General features: G+C 54.0%; 2 protein-coding genes across 2 annotated transcripts; one reads left to right on the forward strand and one right to left on the reverse strand.

Annotated features, from left to right (window-relative positions):
• Positions 1–1,025: 1,025 nt before the first annotated feature.
• HCN3 (hyperpolarization activated cyclic nucleotide gated potassium channel 3) lies at positions 1,026–10,938 on the forward strand. Its single transcript, XM_036831337.1, is given in 10 exon segments — positions 1,026–1,482; positions 4,480–4,909; positions 5,856–6,017; positions 6,434–6,652; positions 7,045–7,191; positions 7,623–7,658; positions 7,660–7,812; positions 7,814–7,865; positions 8,752–8,916; positions 9,405–10,938. Coding segments are annotated over 10 exon segments (2,361 nt in total). The 5' UTR covers positions 1,026–1,192; the 3' UTR covers positions 10,112–10,938.
• An 11-nt stretch (positions 10,939–10,949) lies between these two features.
• Positions 10,950–18,772, reverse strand: PKLR (pyruvate kinase L/R). The gene is given in 19 exon segments (XM_036831352.1): positions 10,950–12,287; positions 12,920–13,101; positions 13,439–13,605; positions 13,700–13,852; positions 14,159–14,309; positions 14,429–14,616; positions 14,618–14,700; positions 15,048–15,102; positions 15,104–15,133; positions 15,135–15,152; positions 15,154–15,221; positions 15,224–15,236; positions 15,384–15,458; positions 15,460–15,516; positions 15,616–15,654; positions 15,656–15,708; positions 17,904–18,086; positions 18,705–18,730; positions 18,732–18,772. Coding segments are annotated over 19 exon segments (1,689 nt in total). The 3' UTR covers positions 10,950–12,180.
• Between the last annotated feature and the right edge of the window lie 1,255 nt (positions 18,773–20,027).

A 20,027-nucleotide genomic window follows, 5' to 3' on the forward strand; every position in this document is an offset into this window, starting at 1 on the left:
AATCCTATAGAAGATGGGGAAGTTTGAAGGACATTAAGCAAGTGATATAGCTACATTTGGATTTAGGAAGGTAACTCTGGCAGACTGTGGAAAAATAATTGGCCTGAGAGAGTTCAGAGACCCGTTTAGAGGCGTCTGAAATAATCTAGGTGAAAAAATTCTGAGGGCTTGAAATAAGGCAGTGACAATAAGAAGTGGAGATGAGGGGAAGAATTTGAGATATTTAAGAACTTTCAGGGAATTCCCTGGTGATCCAGTGGTTAGGACTCCACACTTTCACTGCCGAGGGCCCAGGGTTCAATCCCTGGTCGGGGACCTAAGATCCCGCAAGCCGCGCAGCACAGCCAAAAAAAACCCCAAAATAGCCCTTTACATCACATAGCACTGTAATTTACCTGTCTCATCTGCGGGCATAGAGGAGCACTGGCTTTATGGTTAGGACTTTGTGTTCATCCTTGTATCCTCAGCGTCCACTCAGTAACTGGCAGAATTGCTTTTGGTGAGGGTTGGCAGATGAGTTCGGAAATGAAATACGAGGGGGAGCAGTATGGAGGAGGTCAGAAGAAAGGAGTATGCCTAGGAGAGTGCTGAGAGAAAAAAGTGAAACGCAGGAAGTCCATAAGCGAGAGTGGGTAAGAAGAATTTTAAAAGCTATTCCCCATCTCTTCCACTGGTTCCCAATTCTTCGCTCTCCCGAGCCTCACGAGCTGCAACCAGCATCCGGTTTACCCGCCACTCGCAGGCGGCTCCGCCTCCCTGGCACTCAGTGGATAAAAGCCCTTCAACGCTAGACCATGCCCTCTCCGTGGCACTGGCTGCGTTTCCCCTCCTTCTCTTCCTATACTTGGAGGACCGCCCCCATTGGCTAAGCCACGCCCACCAGGGGGTCCCTCGGGTTACAGGTTACATTGGTCCCGCCCCTTCCCGGGATGGCTCTCGGTCCGCCCCGCCTCCGCCCGCCCTGCCCAGCCTTCGCTCGGCTTTCGCCAGGGGGCGCATCGCAACCCGCCCGCCGCCCGCGGGAGAGTCTGTCGCACACACCCCCTCCTCTCCGCGCGCCGGCGGTTCCCAGCCGACTACGCCTCCGCTCCGAGTCAGCCGGGCTGCGCCCGCTCCGACTCCGGGAGGGGTCGGGGGTCCCGAATGGCCGCGGCAGGGTCTAGGAGGCCAAACGTGTAAGCTAACGGGCGTCATGGAGGCGGAGCAGCGGCCGACGACTAGGGCCAGCGATGGGGCGACCCCTGGGCTGGAGAGGGCGCCTCCTGCTGCCCCGGCGTCTACCACCACGGCCTCGGATGCGATCCCTGGGTCCAGGCCCGGGACCGGGCCCGAGCCCAAGAGGAGGCAGCTCGGGACGCTGCTCCAGCCCACGGTCAACAAGTTCTCCCTTCGCGTGTTCGGCAGCCACAAAGCAGTGGAAATCGAGCAGGAGCGGGTCAAGTCAGCGGGGGCCTGGATCATCCACCCCTACAGCGACTTCCGGTACTGGGGGTCCGGCAGGGAGGGCGGGGGACACAGATCCCACCCTCACGGGCCGCGACAGGGGGGCCGGGCCCGTCCCACCCTCCATGGACACTTCATTTCCGGCCCAGGGGTCCCCTGTTGGCACGACAGAGTCACTTCCCCCAGCCTAGCCTGGGAATTCTTGGGTGAAGGATCCCCAGCCGGAGGTCCTTGGTGACTTTTCATTCTGGGGGCGCTGGAAGGGACAAGCGGACACCAGAGACCTGGATTTCCCATTTCAGGAACCCGGTACCCTACCTGCACCACAGGGAATACTGGAATTAGGGACTGCTCTCTCCTCCTGTCCTGCTTGCTGGGGATCTGGGGAATTTTGTCATCTTCCGAGGCTCGGGGTCAGCCTGAGGGAGAAATCAAGCCCCGCTATTTCCCACTGTCCCCATTCCCACCCCCAGCACCCGCCTAGTTCAGCAGGGCAGGCTACCAGAAAAAATAGGGACGCTGCGGAAGGGGAGGAGGGAGTGTCCAGACAGCAGTTCTGATCGCTGTCCCTGGTGCTGAAGGCGGCATTCGACAGGGTAGGGCCTGGACGCAGAGCGATTTGAGACAGAAACACAGGGGCAAGGCCACCCCCCATATGACCACCGCCCAGGTGACTACCAGACCGAAGGAACGAAGAGTGGGGGTGGGGCCATTCCATAGTCCCCATCAGGCTGTACCTCTACATCAAGGTCGCTAGGGGAGGAGAGCAACCCTGTCCTTGGGGGAAATGAAGAACAGTTTCTGGATGTGGCAAGGATGTGTGCAAAGCACCTAACCTGGGGAGCTAAATGAGCAGAAAGGATGAGGTGTGAATCAGGAGCCTGGAAACACAACTGGAGACCTAGACATCATCTTAATCCACAGACATACACACTCCCTAAATGTTCCTCTTTCTCTCATTTTTTCCTTTCATTCCCCTCGTTTTTACTGCCTCATTCTCACCCTACCATGCACCTTTTCTAGTCTCCTGTGGATCTCCCTCCCCTCCCCCATTTCACCCTCAGATGTATCCCCAGAAGCCATGTATCCCCCTTATTATTGTGCTTCTTTTCTGTCCTCTCTCCTGCATCACACGCCAGGCTTGTGACTGCCTGTGAGTCAGGCTGTGAAGATGCTCTATGGCTAGGCAAACCCTCTTTCCCTCTCCTCTCCCAGCTTACGGTACAGGATTTCTCCAGTGGCCAGGAAAGAGAAGAAGAGGGGATCCAGGATTTGTTGTTGATTGAAATCACACAGTCTGAAGGGCTTCCTGGAGGCCTGGACTTGGGGACCACCAAACTTCTTTCTGGGGCTGAAAGGGTTGATTTTTGCAGTCAGAGTCAGAAGGGACTGGGTCCTGGGTTGATACTGCATCTAGGTGTGTCCTGGAATTGAAACCACCATAGCTACTTGGGACCCTGAGATTGTCCAATTAACTTCTTTGAATGAAGGCTTCACCTCACTCCCTCCTGACCTCTTCTTTTCACAGCTTCCACCACAGCAGTATGGCTCTCCCCTGCCCATGCCCTTGCCTGGGCTCAGCCAGAGTCCCATTGGGCACAGGGAGGTTAGGGGAGGAAAGGAGTGCAGAGCTTCAAGCCTTGCTGTCTCAGGATCTGCTATGGAGCTTCTCTGTATGTGCAGCCCTGTCTGAGATGCTGTGGAGGAGGGAGGGGCATACCTGAAAAGCTAGTTCAGTTGGGAGGCAGGACAGACCATCCCCACCCCGGGACACAGATGAGCAGATCCCAGCAGAGAAACAGGAACTATGGGCCCAACTGTGTTGGGGAGGAGGGATGGGGTGGGGAAGGCTGGGGAAGGCTAGGGAAGGCATGAAGTCCTAGACTAGGAATGGACAGAGAGCTAGAGGTGGGAAAAGCAGCAACCTCTTCAGAAATCTGGGGATAAAGGGTGGGTGAGTCATAATACCAACTAGTGCTTGTACAGCACAGTCACATTCGTTGTCTCAGTGCATATTTTTTCAACAACCCTGTGAGATCAGCACAGGGTATTTATCTTTTTTTAACTTAAAAAATATTTAATAATAAGAATATTTAATAATAGTGACATAGATCATATACATATAGTAAGGATATTACATATATATTACTATATAAAGAATATATATATGCACATTAGGGGTATATTTAGTAGGGATATATATGTAGTAGAGATATATATATAGTGAATATATAAGGTAGATATATATATAGTATAGTATATAGCAGGATATATATATATATATACACACACACACGCATATGAAAGAATAATTGTAAAGCAAACTCACATGTCACAACTATTAGGTCAAGAGAGACTACATTGCTGATACCCCAGAAGGCTCCCTACTGCTCTTACATTCCTTTCCCAAACCCACTATTCTAACTTTTGGTACTCATTTTCTTACTTTTCTTTATAGTTTTACCACTTTTCTGTGAATCCCTAAATGACGCAGTTTAGTTTGGCCTATTTTTGAATTTTGTATGTGTGGAATCATACAGTGTGTATCCTTTTGTTTCTCAACATTAAATTTGTGAGATTCATTCGTACTGCGGAATGTAGCTGCAGCTGGGTGATTTCACAGTTGTATAATATTCCAGGGTATGAGTGTATCATGGTGTATTTATATATTTATCTATTGTGTTTATCTTATTTATCTACATTTTTCTACTGATGGACATTTGGATTATTTCCAGATTTAATGCTGTTATCCCTGTATATATCTCCTGGAGCACGTTTTTCCCTTGAATGTGTGTATACCTAGGAATAGAATTGCTGGGTTGCAGGGGATGCAAATGTTTAACTTTACTAGATAATTCCAAACTATTTTTCCAAATGGTGGTCCCAATTTACACTCCCACTAGCTGTGAATGGTCATTCTGTTGTTCTGCACCCTTGCCCACTTTTGTCTGAGAGACTATCTGCCCTTAGTCTAGTGGCTGACCATCATCGTGAAATATCACTGTGGTCTTACTTCCCATCCCATCCCTACCTTAGGTTTTACTGGGACCTGATCATGCTCCTGCTGATGGTGGGGAACCTCATTGTGCTACCTGTGGGCATCACCTTCTTCAAGGAGGAGAACTCCCCACCTTGGATCGTCTTCAACGTCCTCTCTGACACTTTCTTCCTGATGGATCTGGTGCTCAACTTCCGCACGGGCATCGTGGTAGAGGAGGGTGCTGAGATCCTGCTGGCACCGCGGGCCATCCGCACACGCTACCTGCGCACCTGGTTCCTGGTTGACCTTATCTCCTCTATTCCTGTGGATTACATTTTCCTGGTGGTGGAGCTGGAGCCACGACTGGACACCGAGGTCTACAAAACAGCTCGGGCCCTGCGCATCGTGCGTTTCACCAAGATCCTCAGCCTGCTGCGGCTGCTCCGCCTTTCCCGCCTCATCCGCTACATACACCAGTGGGAGGAGGTGGGGTGGGGAGGTGGGCAGGGGGCTCGCAGACTACTCCAGACAGCGATATGGGTGGGGCTCCTGGTGACTTTATGGGGTGGGGCAGATGGGTGGGGCTTCCAAGGGAGGGCTGTCTCCAAAGTTGGTAGAGGAGAAGCAGGGACAGAATGAGTGTTCAGGGGATGGGTCCCCAAGGTGAGAAGGTGGTGGTGCAGGAGGGTGGAGTACAACTGCTGGACAAACACTTGAGGGTTAGTTGGACTCTGGGAGGAAGGTGTAGGAGAGAAGTTAAGAATTGCAGAGTGTGGGAGAGGCTTGAGTTTCAGCTTCAGGACAGCAGCAGAGTTTAGTGGTTCAGAGTGTGGGCTCTGCAATATCATTGCTTGTGGTCAGATCCCAGTTTTACTGTTTACTGTATGAGACTTGGTTCCCCTTCTATAAATGAAAATGTTAAATATACTTACATATGATAAGGTTGTAAGGATTTTAAAGGAGTGAATACCTGTAAAGCACCTAGAACAGTGCCTGGCACATAGTAAGTTCTCAGTAAATTACCTATTATTATTTTTATTATTGGAGGGGAAGAGGACTTCTGGCATTAATCATTATATATGCCCTGGGGACATTACACTGTGAAATGCCCTCTCTCCTCTTTCCCAGCTACACTTGGGCAACTTGTGCAGCAGACCTTTTGAGTCTCTGCTGTGACACTTGCTGTGTGATTTTGGGGCACATGATTGGCATCGATTTTCCTTTTTATAAGATGAGAGTAGTAATACAACCTCCTTTGTATTAGCTCTATTCGCTGTAAAGCTCTATACGAGTGAATAATAGCCACAGTTTTAACATTCATGAGGGCCGGGGCTAGAGAGAAATTCAAAGAGAGTATTTGCAAGGCCAGGAATGGAGAAGTACTGGCAGAGAGGGGTTCCTGTCCACAGCAGCCCCTCCTCGGACTCCTCAGATCTTTCACATGACCTATGACCTGGCCAGTGCTGTGGTTCGCATCTTCAACCTCATCGGAATGATGCTGCTGCTATGTCACTGGGATGGCTGTCTGCAGTTCCTGGTCCCCATGCTGCAGGACTTCCCTCCCGACTGCTGGGTCTCCATCAACCATATGGTGGTGAGAACTCCCCACAGCTCAGCCCCTCCTGGGCCTTCCAAGGGCTCTTCTCCCTGAGCAGGAGGGATGAACAAAGGGGGCAGGAGGTGGGAGATGATGGAGAGATGGCCAAGAGAGAAGACAGGAGTAAGGAGGTGGGGAGGTGAGAGGAGAGTGGGAAGAGGCCCAGAAGAAGTGTTTGTGTGTTGGAGGGAGCAGGCAGGGAAGGAAACCTAGGCAGAAACTGCAGCCCCCATGCTGTAAAAGAGGCCCCTTCTGTCTCAGGCCCCCCAGAACCAAACCTAAGTTCCTCCCCCAGCAGGCAGGTCTAAAGTAGAAGGGGGCAGACAGAAGGACTGAAAGAGAAGAGGGGGCAGGAGGAGAATGAGGCTCTGAGGGGTCTATGCCCAGCTCTGCAATACACTCTGCCCCCCCAGAACCACTCATGGGGCCGCCAGTATTCCCACGCCCTGTTCAAGGCCATGAGCCACATGCTCTGCATTGGCTACGGGCAGCAGGCACCTGTAGGCATGCCCGACGTCTGGCTCACCATGCTCAGCATGATCGTGGGCGCCACGTGCTACGCCATGTTCATCGGCCACGCCACCGCCCTCATCCAGTCCCTGGACTCTTCTCGGCGCCAGTACCAGGAGAAGGTCAGCAGGGGCAGGAGAAGGCAGGGGAGGGGTGCTGGAGGCTGGGTAGCTCAACTTGGAGCCCATTCTGACGCATGCCCTTGTTGGATCTCTGTGTCCTGCCTTGCCCCATGTCCATTTGTGCCATGTGTGTACCTTTTCCTTGTTTGGACCAATGCACCTGTCCTTGGACCCCCCCCCCCCCCTCGCCCATGTCTGGCTTTTCCTGTGATTGTGCTCTGTGTCCTCCCTGTATCCACCATTATCTATATACCCTTCTGCCTCCATGTTTCAACCCTCTGGGTTTGGCCCACGTCTGTGACCTTCCTTCACACACCGCTCCCCACACACTGTTCTGGCTCCATATCTGTCTCTGTGTTTTCTTGCCTGCTGGCCATCGGTTGGCTCTCCAGTACAAGCAGGTGGAGCAGTATATGTCCTTCCACAAGCTGCCAGCTGACACACGGCAGCGCATCCATGAGTACTACGAGCACCGCTACCAGGGCAAGATGTTTGATGAGGAAAGCATCCTAGGAGAGCTGAGCGAACCGCTTCGGGAGGTGGGACTGGGCGGGGCCCTGGAGGGAGGCTCTTCAAGGACCTGGGCTTCTGGGATGCCATCTGGGGTGGGGGCTATTGGTCAGCAGGTGCACCTAAAGGGAGTGGGGCCTACCGAGGGCCCCATGGGAGGTCAGGCCTTTGCAGGACTTTTAGGGGCTAGGGTCTTTCTTGAAGCTCTTATAGGGGTGAATATGAATATACTGGGGAGGGCTTGCAGGGATCTCTATTTGTGGGGGGATGGTCCTGTGAAGGCTCATGGGAGAGCTCTGAAGGCAGGAGCTTAGAGATTGTCCCAGGCCCACTGAAGCATACCCGTCCTTTGGCAGATCATGACCCCAGGGGTGGGGCTTCTGGAGACAGATGAGCTCGATGGGGGCACCTCGGGGCAGGGGGGGCACAGCCTGCCTGACAGGCCCCTCCCCTGCCCCAGGAGATCATTAACTTCACCTGCCGGGGCCTCGTGGCCCCACATGCCGCTGTTCGCCCACGCCGACCCCAGCTTCGTCACGGCCGTGCTCACCAAGCTACGCTTTGAGGTCTTCCAGCCGGGGGACCTCGTGGTGCGTGAGGGCTCCGTGGGCAGGAAGATGTACTTCATCCAGCATGGGCTGCTCAGTGTTGCTGGCACGTGGCGCCCGGGACACCCGCCTCACTGATGGATCATACTTTGGGGGTCAGCAGGCCTCAGGGAGGGTCGGGGGGGTCTGGAGCAGAGGGCAACTGCTCCCCTGGATCAGGGTCTTCACCTGGCTGTGCGCAGGATCATAGAGTTTTCCAGCTCCTCCCCAGGCCTATTCAATCAGAATCTCTGGGTCTGGGTCTGGAGTTCTGTATTTTTAAAAGCTTCTTAAGAGATTCCAATGTATAGCCAGGTTGAAAATTATGGGCCAGTGGGCCTTTTAGAACCCTTAAGCAGTGAAATCCAAGGATCTCATGAGATTTCCATGAGGGAAAGATAGGAATAAAGCAGTGCTGTCCCAGGGGCTTGACCCCTTTGTGGTTCCCTTGTGGAATGCCTTGGTGGTATGAATCAGGGACCCAGCCTGTGGCAGTGGGGGCAGTTCTGCCAGCTGCTACCCAAAGTGATTTGAGGCTCATATATTCTCTCAGTCCCCAAATCACCCACCACCTTCCAACATCCCATTGTGTTTACCCTTTGCGCTTTGGCACATGCTTTTTCTCCTTCTGGGTTGCCCTTGGTGTTCCTTCAAAGGGGTGGGAGGGAAGGGCACACAGAGGGCACTGCCCCAGGCCTACCCCTTGGGTTAAAGCAGTGGAGGTGGGTTGGGAATTAAAGTGGAGTGGAATAACTAGGTGTCTGGGGGCCAGCAAGAGCTGCCTGGTTATCAGCTTTAATTTGGACAGAATGAGAAGGACAGTAATTATGCAGGTCTGGAGAGTGACCATGCTTGGAGCATTTAGGGACCCTGGGTGGGTGGGTAATCGTTAGTTTCTCCCATCTGGGGAGGAGCCTGAGGAATCTGGGTCAGCTGCTGCAGGCCCAGTGAGAGGGAGTTCTGTGGACAGTGGTTTTGAAGGCCTCCTCCCAACTTCACCAGAAATCTGTCTGCTGACTCGGGGCCGACGCACAGCCAGTGTGCGTGCTGACACCTACTGCCGCCTCTACTCGCTCAGCGTGGACCATTTCAACGCCGTGCTCGAGGAGTTCCCCATGATGCGCCGGGCCTTCGAGACAGTGGCCATGGATCGGCTGCGCCGCATTGGTGAGGCCTGTCCACCCTGTCTGCCCTGGGTCCAGGCTGTGCCCTCACCCCTTGTCCATAGCAAGGAGTCCCCAGCGTCCCAGGGTCCAGGCTCCAGCGCCTCAGCATCACACCCCAGGCCAACCTAGTCCCAGCAAATGCCCCAATAGGGCTTTCAACACTGTGGCTCCCTGTCCTTACCACTCAGCATCTCCTACCCCTGGAGATATCACCCCAAGTTCCCATGCCTTGAATTCTCCTTCCCTGAGTACCAGTCCCTGACCCTCACCATCTCTGGTACATACTCTCATCCCCTGACCCTCTTCCTCCAACCCCCATCTCCCAATCTCCATCCCCCAACTCCATCTCCATACTCTTGACCCCTATCCCCTACCTTCACCCCACCACCATCCCTTGACTCCATCTTGTTACCCTCATACTTTTGATATCCAACCTTCATCTTGGATTCCTTTCCTACCCTTAACTCCTTCCCGCGGGACAATTTCTAGGCAAGAAGAATTCCATACTGCAGCGGAAGCGCTCTGAGCCAAGTCCAGGCAGCAGCGGGGGCATCATGGAGCAGCACTTGGTGCAGCACGACAGGGATATGGCTCGGGGCGTTCGGGGCCTGGCTCCAGGCACAGGAGCTCGGCTGAGCGGAAAGCCGGTGCTGTGGGAGCCACTAGTGCACGCACCCCTGCAAGCAGCCGCCGTGACCTCCAATGTGGCCATTGCCCTGACGCACCAGCGGGGCCCTCTCCCCCTCTCCCCTGACTCTCCAGTCACCCTCCTTGCTCGCTCTGCTCGAAGATCAGCAGGAGCAGGCTCTCCAGCCTCCCCACTTGTCCCTGTCCGAGCCGGCCCTCTGCTGGCCCGGGGGCCTTGGGCATCCACCTCCCGCCTGCCGGCCCCACCGGCCCGAACCCTCCATGCCAGCCTGTCCCGGGCTGGGCGCTCCCAGGTGTCACTGCTGGGGCCTCCCCCGGGAGGAGGTGGACGGCGACTAGGACCTCGGGGCCGCCCACTCTCAGCCTCCCAGCCCTCTCTGCCTCAGCGGGCGGCAGGTGATGGCTCTCCTGGGTGTAAGGGCTCAGGAAGTGAACGCCTGCCCCCCTCAGGGCTCCTGGCTAAGCCTCCAGGGACAGCCCAGCCCCCCAGGCCATCAGTGCCTGAGCCAGCCACTCCCCGGGGCCCCCAGCTCTCTTCCAACATGTGAAACCTTTGGGTAAGCTCTCAGGTGCAGTAGCATGTGCCAGAGGGCAGACGCCTCTTGGGGACACCAAGGGGACCTGAAACAGTGCCCTATGGGAGTATCTCCCCTTAGTACCAAGAAGATGGTCTCTGTTCTCAGCTCAGGCGCCCTGCAACCTGACATCCTCCTAATCCATTCACCCATTCCTCAAAGATACTTAGCGCCTACCATGTTCAAGGCACTGTACCAGACGCTGTATGTCTCCACTGCCAAGTAGAAGTGACTCCAAGCCCTCTGATGAGGGTATTCCCCTAGCCATGGTCCTGCCAGGTGCAGGCCTGGGCCCATGATCCCATCTTACTAAGCACAAGTACTTGCCACCACCATCACTGCCAAGTAACTAGATGTCTCTGTTTTCCTGCCCATCACCTTGCAGGTTCTGCCTGGCATGGTTATCTTCCTGTCCGCTAGCATAGCTGGGCACTGCCAATTACCTGTTCCCCCGCTGCTGTCAACAAACGTCTTGGGTCCCTGGGTGGGCATCCAGCTTTACTGCCCACGCGGGACACCTCCCCGTCTATACCCCCTGAGTGGGAACACACATCTCCTGACAAGTCCTTGCCACTCTCTGTCTCTGTGGTAGAACTGCCTTTTGTAAACTGGGAGCCACCTCCTCCCTATGCCCCTTGTCCCAGTGATGCCCCCTTGAAGCTAAGGGATTGTTGACGCCCCCTTATTTAGTGTGCCAGCGTAGATTCCCCCCAGGTTGGGGGCAAGTGAATCCTTAGATGAATGTTTCTTCCTTGCTCCCTTCCTTATTTATTTACTCTTATTTATTCAATCATTTAATAACTGTATTTATTCACTCATTTGCTAATTTTATTTATTATCAATTCATTTTATTTACCCATTCATTTATCCATCCCTCCCGTCCCCTCCTGGTAAGGAGACAGGAATGGGCAGAGCCCCTCCATGCCAGCTCTTGTGGTCCTTGCCCAACTCCCATCAGTGGCAATACTTGAGCCCTCTCCCTAACTAGGTAGGAGCAGAAAGGCCACCTGAGAGGGAGAGGAGGACTGTTCTTATTTTTAGGTTTTTTTTTCCTTTCTACTGAGTTTGCTGCCGGTGCAGGAGTAAGGGGAGGGCCCGAGGTATCCAAGCCTGGGGAAGGGCAGGCTAGCCAGTACCTCTGCCTTCTCAGGGACAAGAGAAACCCCCTACCCCACCCCTCTGTCCCCACACCTACTCTACAGCATCAAAGAATGAGGGGCCAGGACCCTAAATCTCCTTTTCTCCTGGGTGGGCAGTTCTGGGGTTCTGGGTGTGTGGGAGAGGTTTTATATTGCTTCCAAACACCTAGGTTTAAAAAGAAAATAGAGACACTTGTTTTGGCTCCTGGCTTGTGTGTGGGAACAAAGTGGGCATTCTGGGGTACAGGAGGAGGTAGCAGGACACCTGACCCAGCAAGGCATGAGGTGGGCATGAGAGCAGCCAGGGAGCGGCCTGCCAGCCTAGAGGTGGTAGAGACAGTGACAGGATGAGCCCGTCTGGCTCTCGGGGCTCCCCGGCTTCCATCTACCCTAGCTTCCCCAAAAGGGTGGTGCTTTGATATCACTGACAGTGACAATGAAGAAAGAGGTGGCACTCTCCTCGGGGGATGCCTAGATTATCATGAGGGCCACATATGAGAACGTCAAACTGCATGGATGTGAAATATTTTTTAAATAGAGATTTTGTGGAGACTGTGGACGTGATTGTCCTGTTCCCCTCACCTCTGCGCCCAGGTACAGGAAGACTGGGGGGATAGAATTAATCAGTTAAGCTGGATTAAAGGCTCAGAGTATTTTAGGGACCAGTTGAGAGTATCAGATGCAGGGGATGTACCATTGGTGCTGTTGGATGGCCAGTGCTTAATTGGATACAGACTTTCAAGGCCTGTGCAAAATGGAGAGGGGGAGGGGGCACCCTGGATGGCAGATGTGGCCTAGGGTAGGGAGGATTGGGAGTAGAGAAGACTTAGATGTGGGGCTGTAGGAGGGAGCAGAAAGGAGGGACGGGTCCAGGGCTGGCTCGGTCAGAGGAGGAGGGGCACCTCAGGTTACGCTCAGCACCCGCATAATGTTGGTATAGCCGGAGCCCGGTCGCCAGCCTGTCACCACAATCACCAGGTCCCCAAAACGGAGGAAGCCACGGAGCTTTCCTGGGAGGAGGAAGGGGAGAAGATGCTAATCAGCCATTGAGGAACCCAGGCCAGCCCTGTAATGAGAACGAGCTACCATCCTTCGCCTCTTCAAGCCCACTCGGTAGGGAATGAGGGGCCTGAGGCAAACTGTACAGTGTGTCCCACAGGTGGCACCGCAGGAATGTGACCACTGTTGTATATCAGAGCTGCACGTATGCCCGTGGGGTGGCATGTTGCTAAGTAGCAAGTCTGTCTACCTGTGTTGCTATGCTGATAGGAAGAGGTGGGGTATGAGCATAGCCAATTGTCAATTAGATTTTAGTTGCAGCTGCAGGGGACTGGGTTCACCTTTCTCTTTTCACCTCTTGCTCCTTGGGTCAGGCCTGGCTCTAGCCACCTGGTGCAGGCAGCAGCTGTGCCGACTTCTTAGGGATGGCCCTGACCCCTGGCCTCTCTCCCTCTGCCCTCCTCCCTCAGCACGTTCCCCCCACCCCTGGAAGCCCAAATATCTCAGTCTTAGTGAATCTCACAGAGAAAATCTGGGACCAGAGGAGAGAGGCAAGGCCCTTTTGGGTGGGTGTGGGGCGTGGGGTTGGAGGACTCATGATACAAATCCAGGGGTGGATGAGGAAGGAGTTTAGGTGGCTCACCACTTTCAATGCCAAATTGGACTCGGCGATCCACATCGTCTGCCCAGATGGCCTCTGGAGGTTCAAGGTAGAGCACAGGGAAGACTCCTCGGCACAAGTGGGCCTGGCGGGCAGCCTGGGCAGAGCGGGTGACAGCAATGACTGCTGCCCGAGGTCGGTACCGAGACAGAAGCTGGGCTGAGCTGAAGGAGGCAGACAAGGTCAGCCCAGAAGAGTGAAAGAGTGTTGGGTTCTGGTTCCAGGTGCCAGCAATAAGCTGTGTGACCCTAGGTAAGTCATCATATTTTTCTGGGCCTTAGTATTCTCACCTGTAAAGTGGGTATAAGAATACCCGCCTTTCTTACCACACCAGGAAGATATGAGATGATTTTTAAAAAATATCACAAGATCTGCCTCTCTAGGCCTGCAGCTCCCATAGCTGCCTCTCCTCTGATGATGAGACAAAACCCAAGCCTGGGGCCCATCCCAGCCTGCCCTTGGCCCAAAGCCCTGTCTTGGCGTTCCCAGTGTCCCCCTCACCGGCCAGTTGTGGTCAGCACGATGATGGCAGCAGCACAGCACTTGAAGGCAGCCTCCACAGCGCCAATCGCGGTGACCTCGGTGGGATCCCGGCTCAGTGGTGCCGCCCGGCGCAGCTCCTCAAAGAGCTGCCGGTGGTACACGGCAGCCTCTGCCTCCCGGGCAATCTGTGGGCACCAGGGGGTCAGGCTGGGCAGGGCTATTGGGACCGGGAAGGGATGTGGTTTTCCAGCCCATTTGCCTTGCATTCTGAGCTCCTACCGCATGCTGCATCTTTACAGCCTCCACAGGAAAGTTGCCTTTGGCGGTCTCCCCCGACAGCATGATGCAGTCTGCCCCATCCAGCACGGCATTGGCCACATCACTCGTCTCTGCCCGCGTTGGCCGGGGCTTAGTGATCATGCTCTCCAGCATCTGGGGGACATCTGGATGTCAGAGCTGTAGAAGTCATACTCTGACTGGGGACCCTGCCCTGAACTACTTCTCGGACTCCCACACTCTCTGAAGGCCCCTAAAGCCAGGGTCACACTCACAGACTATGTGATCCTGGCTATTCTGTTTCCTCACCTGAAAATGGGGGTCACAGTATCTCTTCCTAGCTTTGTTGTTTGAGGGTCAAACACTGGACAGCAAAACGTGCTAGAGACCTAAGGTGTGGGTATTCACCTTCAGGTGTCCCCAGACCCACAGAGGGCCCTGCCCCCAGGGCTCATTCCAGACCTGTGTAGCACAGACAACGGGCTTTCCCGCCAAGTTGCAACGGCCAATCATCATCTTCTGAGCCAGGAAAACCTTCTCGGCTGGGATCTCAATGCCCAGGTCACCCCGTGCCACCATAATGCCGTCGCTCACCTCCAGGATTTCATCAAACCTGGGCGGTTGGGGGAGTCAGGCTGGGAAGAGCCAGGAGATGCCAGGAGAGGCAGGCAGGAGAAGGGGAGGGGCGATAGGGATGGGTAGGGCCTGATGGGAACAAAGACCAAGGCTCACTTCTTCACGCCTTCGTGGTTCTCGATTTTGCTAATGATCTTGATGCCCTGTCCTTCCGGCCCCAGAGCAGCCCGGACGGCAGCAACGTCGCTGGCTCTCCGCACAAAGGAGGCAAAGATGATGTCCACGCCATGCTCCACCCCGAAGCGCAGGTCCTGGACATCTTGCTCGGACAGCCCGGGCAGGTCTCACCTGGGCCCCTGGCAAGTTCACGCCCTTCCGGCTGCCCAGGACACCGCCATTCTCCACTTGGGTCTCCAGCCCCTCTGGACCTACGGGCATGGAAAGAGTCAGCTGAGGTCAGGGGTGAGGCCGGGGGCTTAGTCACGGCAGCGGGAACACGAGGATTGGACCCCCAAGAGAGCGGAACCATGTCCTATTCGTTTCTTGGTCCTCGGCCTGGACTCTGCACCGAATAGGCACAGGGAGGACTTCTGTGGAAGAAACTACTAACCCGCCAGTCCAGCCCCAACCCAGGGTGAGCCCAGGAGTCTGGATGCCGGGGGCTCGCAGGACGGGTGGCCAGGGGAAGGTGTGGTGGGTGTGAAAGGCGAATGCGGGAGCCAAAAGGAAGAGAGTGCGTGCATTGCGCAGGGCCAGGCGGAAGGCGCGTCCGCACCGATTTTCGTGACCTCTAGGGAGATGAGCCCGTCGTCAATGTAGATGCGGCCCCCCAACCGGCACGACCTGGACGATATTGGGGTTAGTCCACCCACACGGTGTTTCGCGTCCCCCCGCGTCCGGAACGCCGGGTCCACAGTCACCAGCACCTGGGAGCCCTTCAGTAGCTCACTTCCGACGCAGGGCCCTAGGGGCGGGGCCAGAGGAGGACTGAGTTCTGCCTGCCTCGGTGGGGCCGGCCCCTCCCCACGCTCCGCCCTCCGGCAACTGCCTCCGCGCCGCACCGCCCCCTTCCCGGTCCCCAAGACAGGGCGGGTCGCAGGTCGCCTCTCACCCCCTGCAGGATCCCAGTGCGTATCTCCGGTCCCTTGGTGTCCAGAGCGATGGCCACGGGTCGGTAGCTGAGCGGGGGAAGTTGCAAAGCTCTCTACCGCCTCCCGGACGTTGGCGATGGATTCAGCATGGTACTGGGGATGGGAAACAGAGGGAGGATTTCAGGGGAAGGTGGCCGGGACCCTGGGGCATCCTCTAGCCCCCGCGCGCCTCCCCGCGGCCCCGCCCTGAACCTCATGGGAGCCGTGGGAGAAGTTGAGTCTCGCAATGTTTCATCCCGGCCCTGATCATCTCCTTGAGGCGCTCCACGGAGCGAGATGCCGGCCCTGGAACCAGAGATCCCACTCAGACAATTTTCTCCCCAAACCTGAGAGACAGGTGAACCCATCACCACCCTCAGAGCTGCCCCAGGCCACAGAAGTACTGTTACCTGACCTTTGTTCCTGACGCCACCCCTGCTCGCAGGTCAGAAAAACTCGTTCCCCTCTCCAGCTAACACACGCCTCCTTGCACTGTGAGGCCCTAGAAAGGTGGGCTCAGCCAGGCCTGAGGTAACTGTGTTGGCAGTGATGTTAAGTCCTGCGGTGTGGAGGTAACCCCAGCGTAGGAGAAGTGGTTGGGTGCCAGGTGAGGGCATTTGGGGTACCAGGCTTTAGAGCTGAGAGGCCTCACATTGGACTGAGGAGAGTCGAGTTCTATCCCATCCCTGCTCTGCTGATAGGACGGCTGTGTAACTGAGACCCAGTTGACCAACCTCTCCAGTCCCTCCCTAAAGCCAGTTCTTCCACTTGTGCACTGGGTCTCCTTCTCACCTGCTCAAAAACAGATTCAGCCATTCCCCAGTCCTCTGTGTCATCAGTGTTTTCCTTTTTTGTTAGGTCATTCCCATCAACATGTAAACCTGCTGTTATTTTTCATCCAAAAAAAAAAAAAAAAAAACAACTCCTAATCCCAGTTCCCCCTCTAGCTACAGCCCTATTCCTTTGCTCGCCTTCGCAGCAAAATTCACTGCAAGAGTTATCTCTGTACTTGCTGCCTCCAATTCCCCTCCGCCTATTCTCCTTGTACCCACTCTGCACTACATCTATTCTTGTCAAGGTCACCGAAAACCTGTGTCGTTGCTAAATCTAATGGTCAGTTCTCAGTCCTCATCTTAGCTGGTCCATCAGCAGCATTTGACAACATCCTTGATGTCCCTTCTTCACTTGGCCTCCAGGACACCCACCCTCTCTTGCTTCACTCTACCTCACTGGCTGCTCCTTTTCAGCCCCTCTTGCTCTTTACCCCCCTTAACATTAGATGCTCCTTTTACCTTCCCTCCCTTTGTGGTCTCAACTAGTCTCATGGCTTTAAATACCATCAATATGCCGACAGCTCCCAAATTTATATCTCCAGTTCAGACCCCTTTCCCAAACCCAGAGTTGTGTATCTGATTGCCTACTCTGTATCACACTTGCATGTCTAATATGCCTCTCAAACTCAACATGCCTCAAACTGAACTGATCTCTTCCCCCCTAAACCTTTCCACCACAGCCTTTCCTGCTCAGTTGATAATGCATTCTTCTAGTCCCTCACGCCAAAAACCTGGGAGTAATCCTTGACTCCTTTTTCACCCTCACCCCCACCCCGTATCCAATCCATCATATTCTGTTGGCTCTACCTTCAAAATACATTCAGAATCTGATCACTTCTCACCAGCTCCACTGCTACCACCTGTTCTAAGCCAGAAATACTGTAGCTCTCCACAGTATTACCCCACCCCCCCCCCCCAGTCTATTTTCAAATATTGCAGCCAGGGTGGTTCTGTTAAGACATAAGTAAGAGCATGTCATTCCCCTGCTCAAAACTCTGCAGTAGTTTCCCATCATACTTGGAGGAAAACTCAACTCAAATTCTAAAAATGGCCTGCTAAGCCCTACATGATCTTCCCTTTCCCCCAACCTCTTCCTTTCTGCTACTCTTCCCCTTGATGGTTTCCAGCCTCCTTGACTTAGGGCCTTGGCGTTGACTGTTCCCTTTGCCTAGAAATCTCTTCCCCCAGACATCTGCATGGCTCATTTTCTCATCTCGCTCAAGTCTTTGCTCAGGTCTAATTTTCTCAACAATGGCTACCCTGACTCTCTATTAGGACTGCAACCTCCCTCCTGCCCTTGCATCCTGATGCCCCTTACCATCCTTGATTCTTCTTTTCTTTTTTTTGTTTTCCATAGTACTTATCAGTTTCTAACATACTAAATAATTCTCTTATTTTTTAAAATAATTTATTATGTTTATTAATTATTGTCCCACCCAGCTAGATTGTCAGCTCCCCAAGGGTAGGGATCTTTGTCTGTTTATTTCGTTTCACTGATCTACTCCCAGGACCCAGAAGCTTGTCTACCAAGCGCTCAACAAATATTTGTTGAATGAATGACCTCAGTCAAACAGGGAGAAATCTCAAAGGACACAAAAGATGAGGAAGCACCTTGAGAAACACCCAAGAGGCCCTGTGATGCTTCAGGAGCAGATAGAGGGCGCTTACCAATGGTGGCAATGATGCTGGTACTGCGAGCGGCCACAGGCTCGGAGTCGATGTCCAGCAAGCAGAGGTGTTCCAGGAAGGTGTCTGCCATAGCAGCTGGCAGCTGCTGCTGCTGGAAGAAGGAAGTGCCCAGCTCCTGGGTCAGCTGGGCCACACTAGCCCGCCGCAGGTACCCCGCTGGTCCTGCAGTAGAAGGGGGCTGCGTGGGCATCTGCTTCTCCTCCCCATCCTTTCGTCTCAGCACAGTCTCTATTCCTTGCCTCGGTTCTCCAGTTTTTGTTGAGTCTTCTTATGAGCTGGGCATTCTGCATACGTTATCTTGTTTAGTCACAAGGATGCTAGGAAGCAGGTACTGTTAAATGCTCTGTAATTATCCCCATTTTATAGGTAAGGAAACAGAGGCTGAGAAAGGTTAAATAAATTGCCCAAGGCCGTACAGTTCTAACTAACAGAGATGGGATTCCCATCCAGGTCTGACTAACTCCAGGCTCAAGTTCTTGATCACCCAGCTATCTGATCCCTCACAACCCCCGATTTCTTGCCCTTTAGCTGCTGACTTCTCTCAGCCTCAGCACCCCCTTGCTATCTAGTTCACAGTGGCCCCTCATTTCCAGGCCGAGAATCACGCAGTTCCCTCTCCTAAGGTCCCTGTATTCTTCCTTCCAACCCCGGGCAAGTGGCTGGCCTCCCACCCCCTCCTCTGAGTTTCCTCAGCCCCTTCAGTGCTACTCCAGGTCCTGAGGTCCCAGTAGCTTGACCCAGCCCAGCCCAGAGGAAGAGGAGCCCCACTGCCAGCCGCACCCTCCATGCCACTGCACGCCTGTCTATCTCTGGGGGTCTGATCCACACTGTCAAGCTATCAGAGGCATGAGGCCCAGCTGGGCCGGGGATCAGTTCTGCATCCTGGTTAAAGTGTCACCAGTGTCTCCCTTGTCACTGGAAGCCCTGTGCACCAGGGGCCAGAGTCCAGGAGCCACGAGAATACCCCGTGGCTCCCATGCTGCGAGCTCCCCTCTGCCCTGCCTACTGGGGCTGGGAGAAGAAGCCCAGACCAGGGTCCATAAATTAACACAGGGGAGACTCCGATGAACACAGATCCTCCCCAAATACCTCGTAGCCAGCAGCAGATATGGATCATTTGTACATCCCCACCCCACTCCTGATTTCTACCCTCGTTTTCCCCTTCTCTTCAATGGCATCTGTGGCCCCTTCTTACCTCCTGGAGCCCCAGTCAGGATGGACTTTGCTAAATCCCTTTGGGACTTAGAGATCCATGACCAAAGCCACATGGGTCGCATGTTGTCCTGCACTGACATGCTTCCAAAATGTGGAGGTGGGGCTGCCCGGACTGTGGAGAGAGAGGGGGAGAGGATAACAAAACTGCTGGTCTTATCGAAGGGCGCCAGAGAAAAGAAAAGGGGCACACCCAATAGGCCACCCCTGTCCCCACACAGAGTCCCTCCCCCAGACCTGCTGGCTCTCTGCCCCTGTATTCTGGCATCCCCCCTCTCTCATCCATTTTTCCTGATAAATTTTCAATCCATTCACACTGTCCGGTCATCAACCTGAAGAGAGATTTTTTTTTTTTTTTGCCAGTGATATGGTCCCTTTTTTTGTGCTTTACTGAAGTTAGTCCTAGATGAACCTAGGAAGCAGGGGATCTAGGGTAGGGACCGGAGGCTGAAGAAAGGGGATGGGGAGCATTTTGATCATGTAGTGGGATTCTCTGGAAGGGCTCTGATAACATCACTGTCATTATCACGTTGGCTACCATTTGCTCATTGACCATCTGCAAATATTATTGAGCACCTACTCTGTGCCAGGTCCTGAAGCTACAGTGGTGAGCAAAACAGACAGAGCCTGTGCCCTTCTATGGAATTTATAGTTTGGTGGGGAGACAGACTATAAACAAGTGTCAAACAAATAAATATATAACTACATGCTTTGTAAGTGCTATGAAGGAATGAATCAGGGTGCTGGGACAAAGAAGCCAGTGAGGAGAAGGGGGGGATTTTTTTTTTTAACATTTATTTATTTGTCTGCGCAGGGTCTTAGTTGGCGCACGCAGGATCTTTGTTGCAGGGTGAGGGACCTTTGTTGCGGCATGCGGGATCTAGTTCCCTG

Source organism: Balaenoptera musculus, chromosome 1 (genome assembly GCF_009873245.2).
Source record: "Balaenoptera musculus isolate JJ_BM4_2016_0621 chromosome 1, mBalMus1.pri.v3, whole genome shotgun sequence".
In the NCBI taxonomy this organism is placed as follows: Eukaryota; Metazoa; Chordata; class Mammalia; order Artiodactyla; family Balaenopteridae; genus Balaenoptera; species Balaenoptera musculus.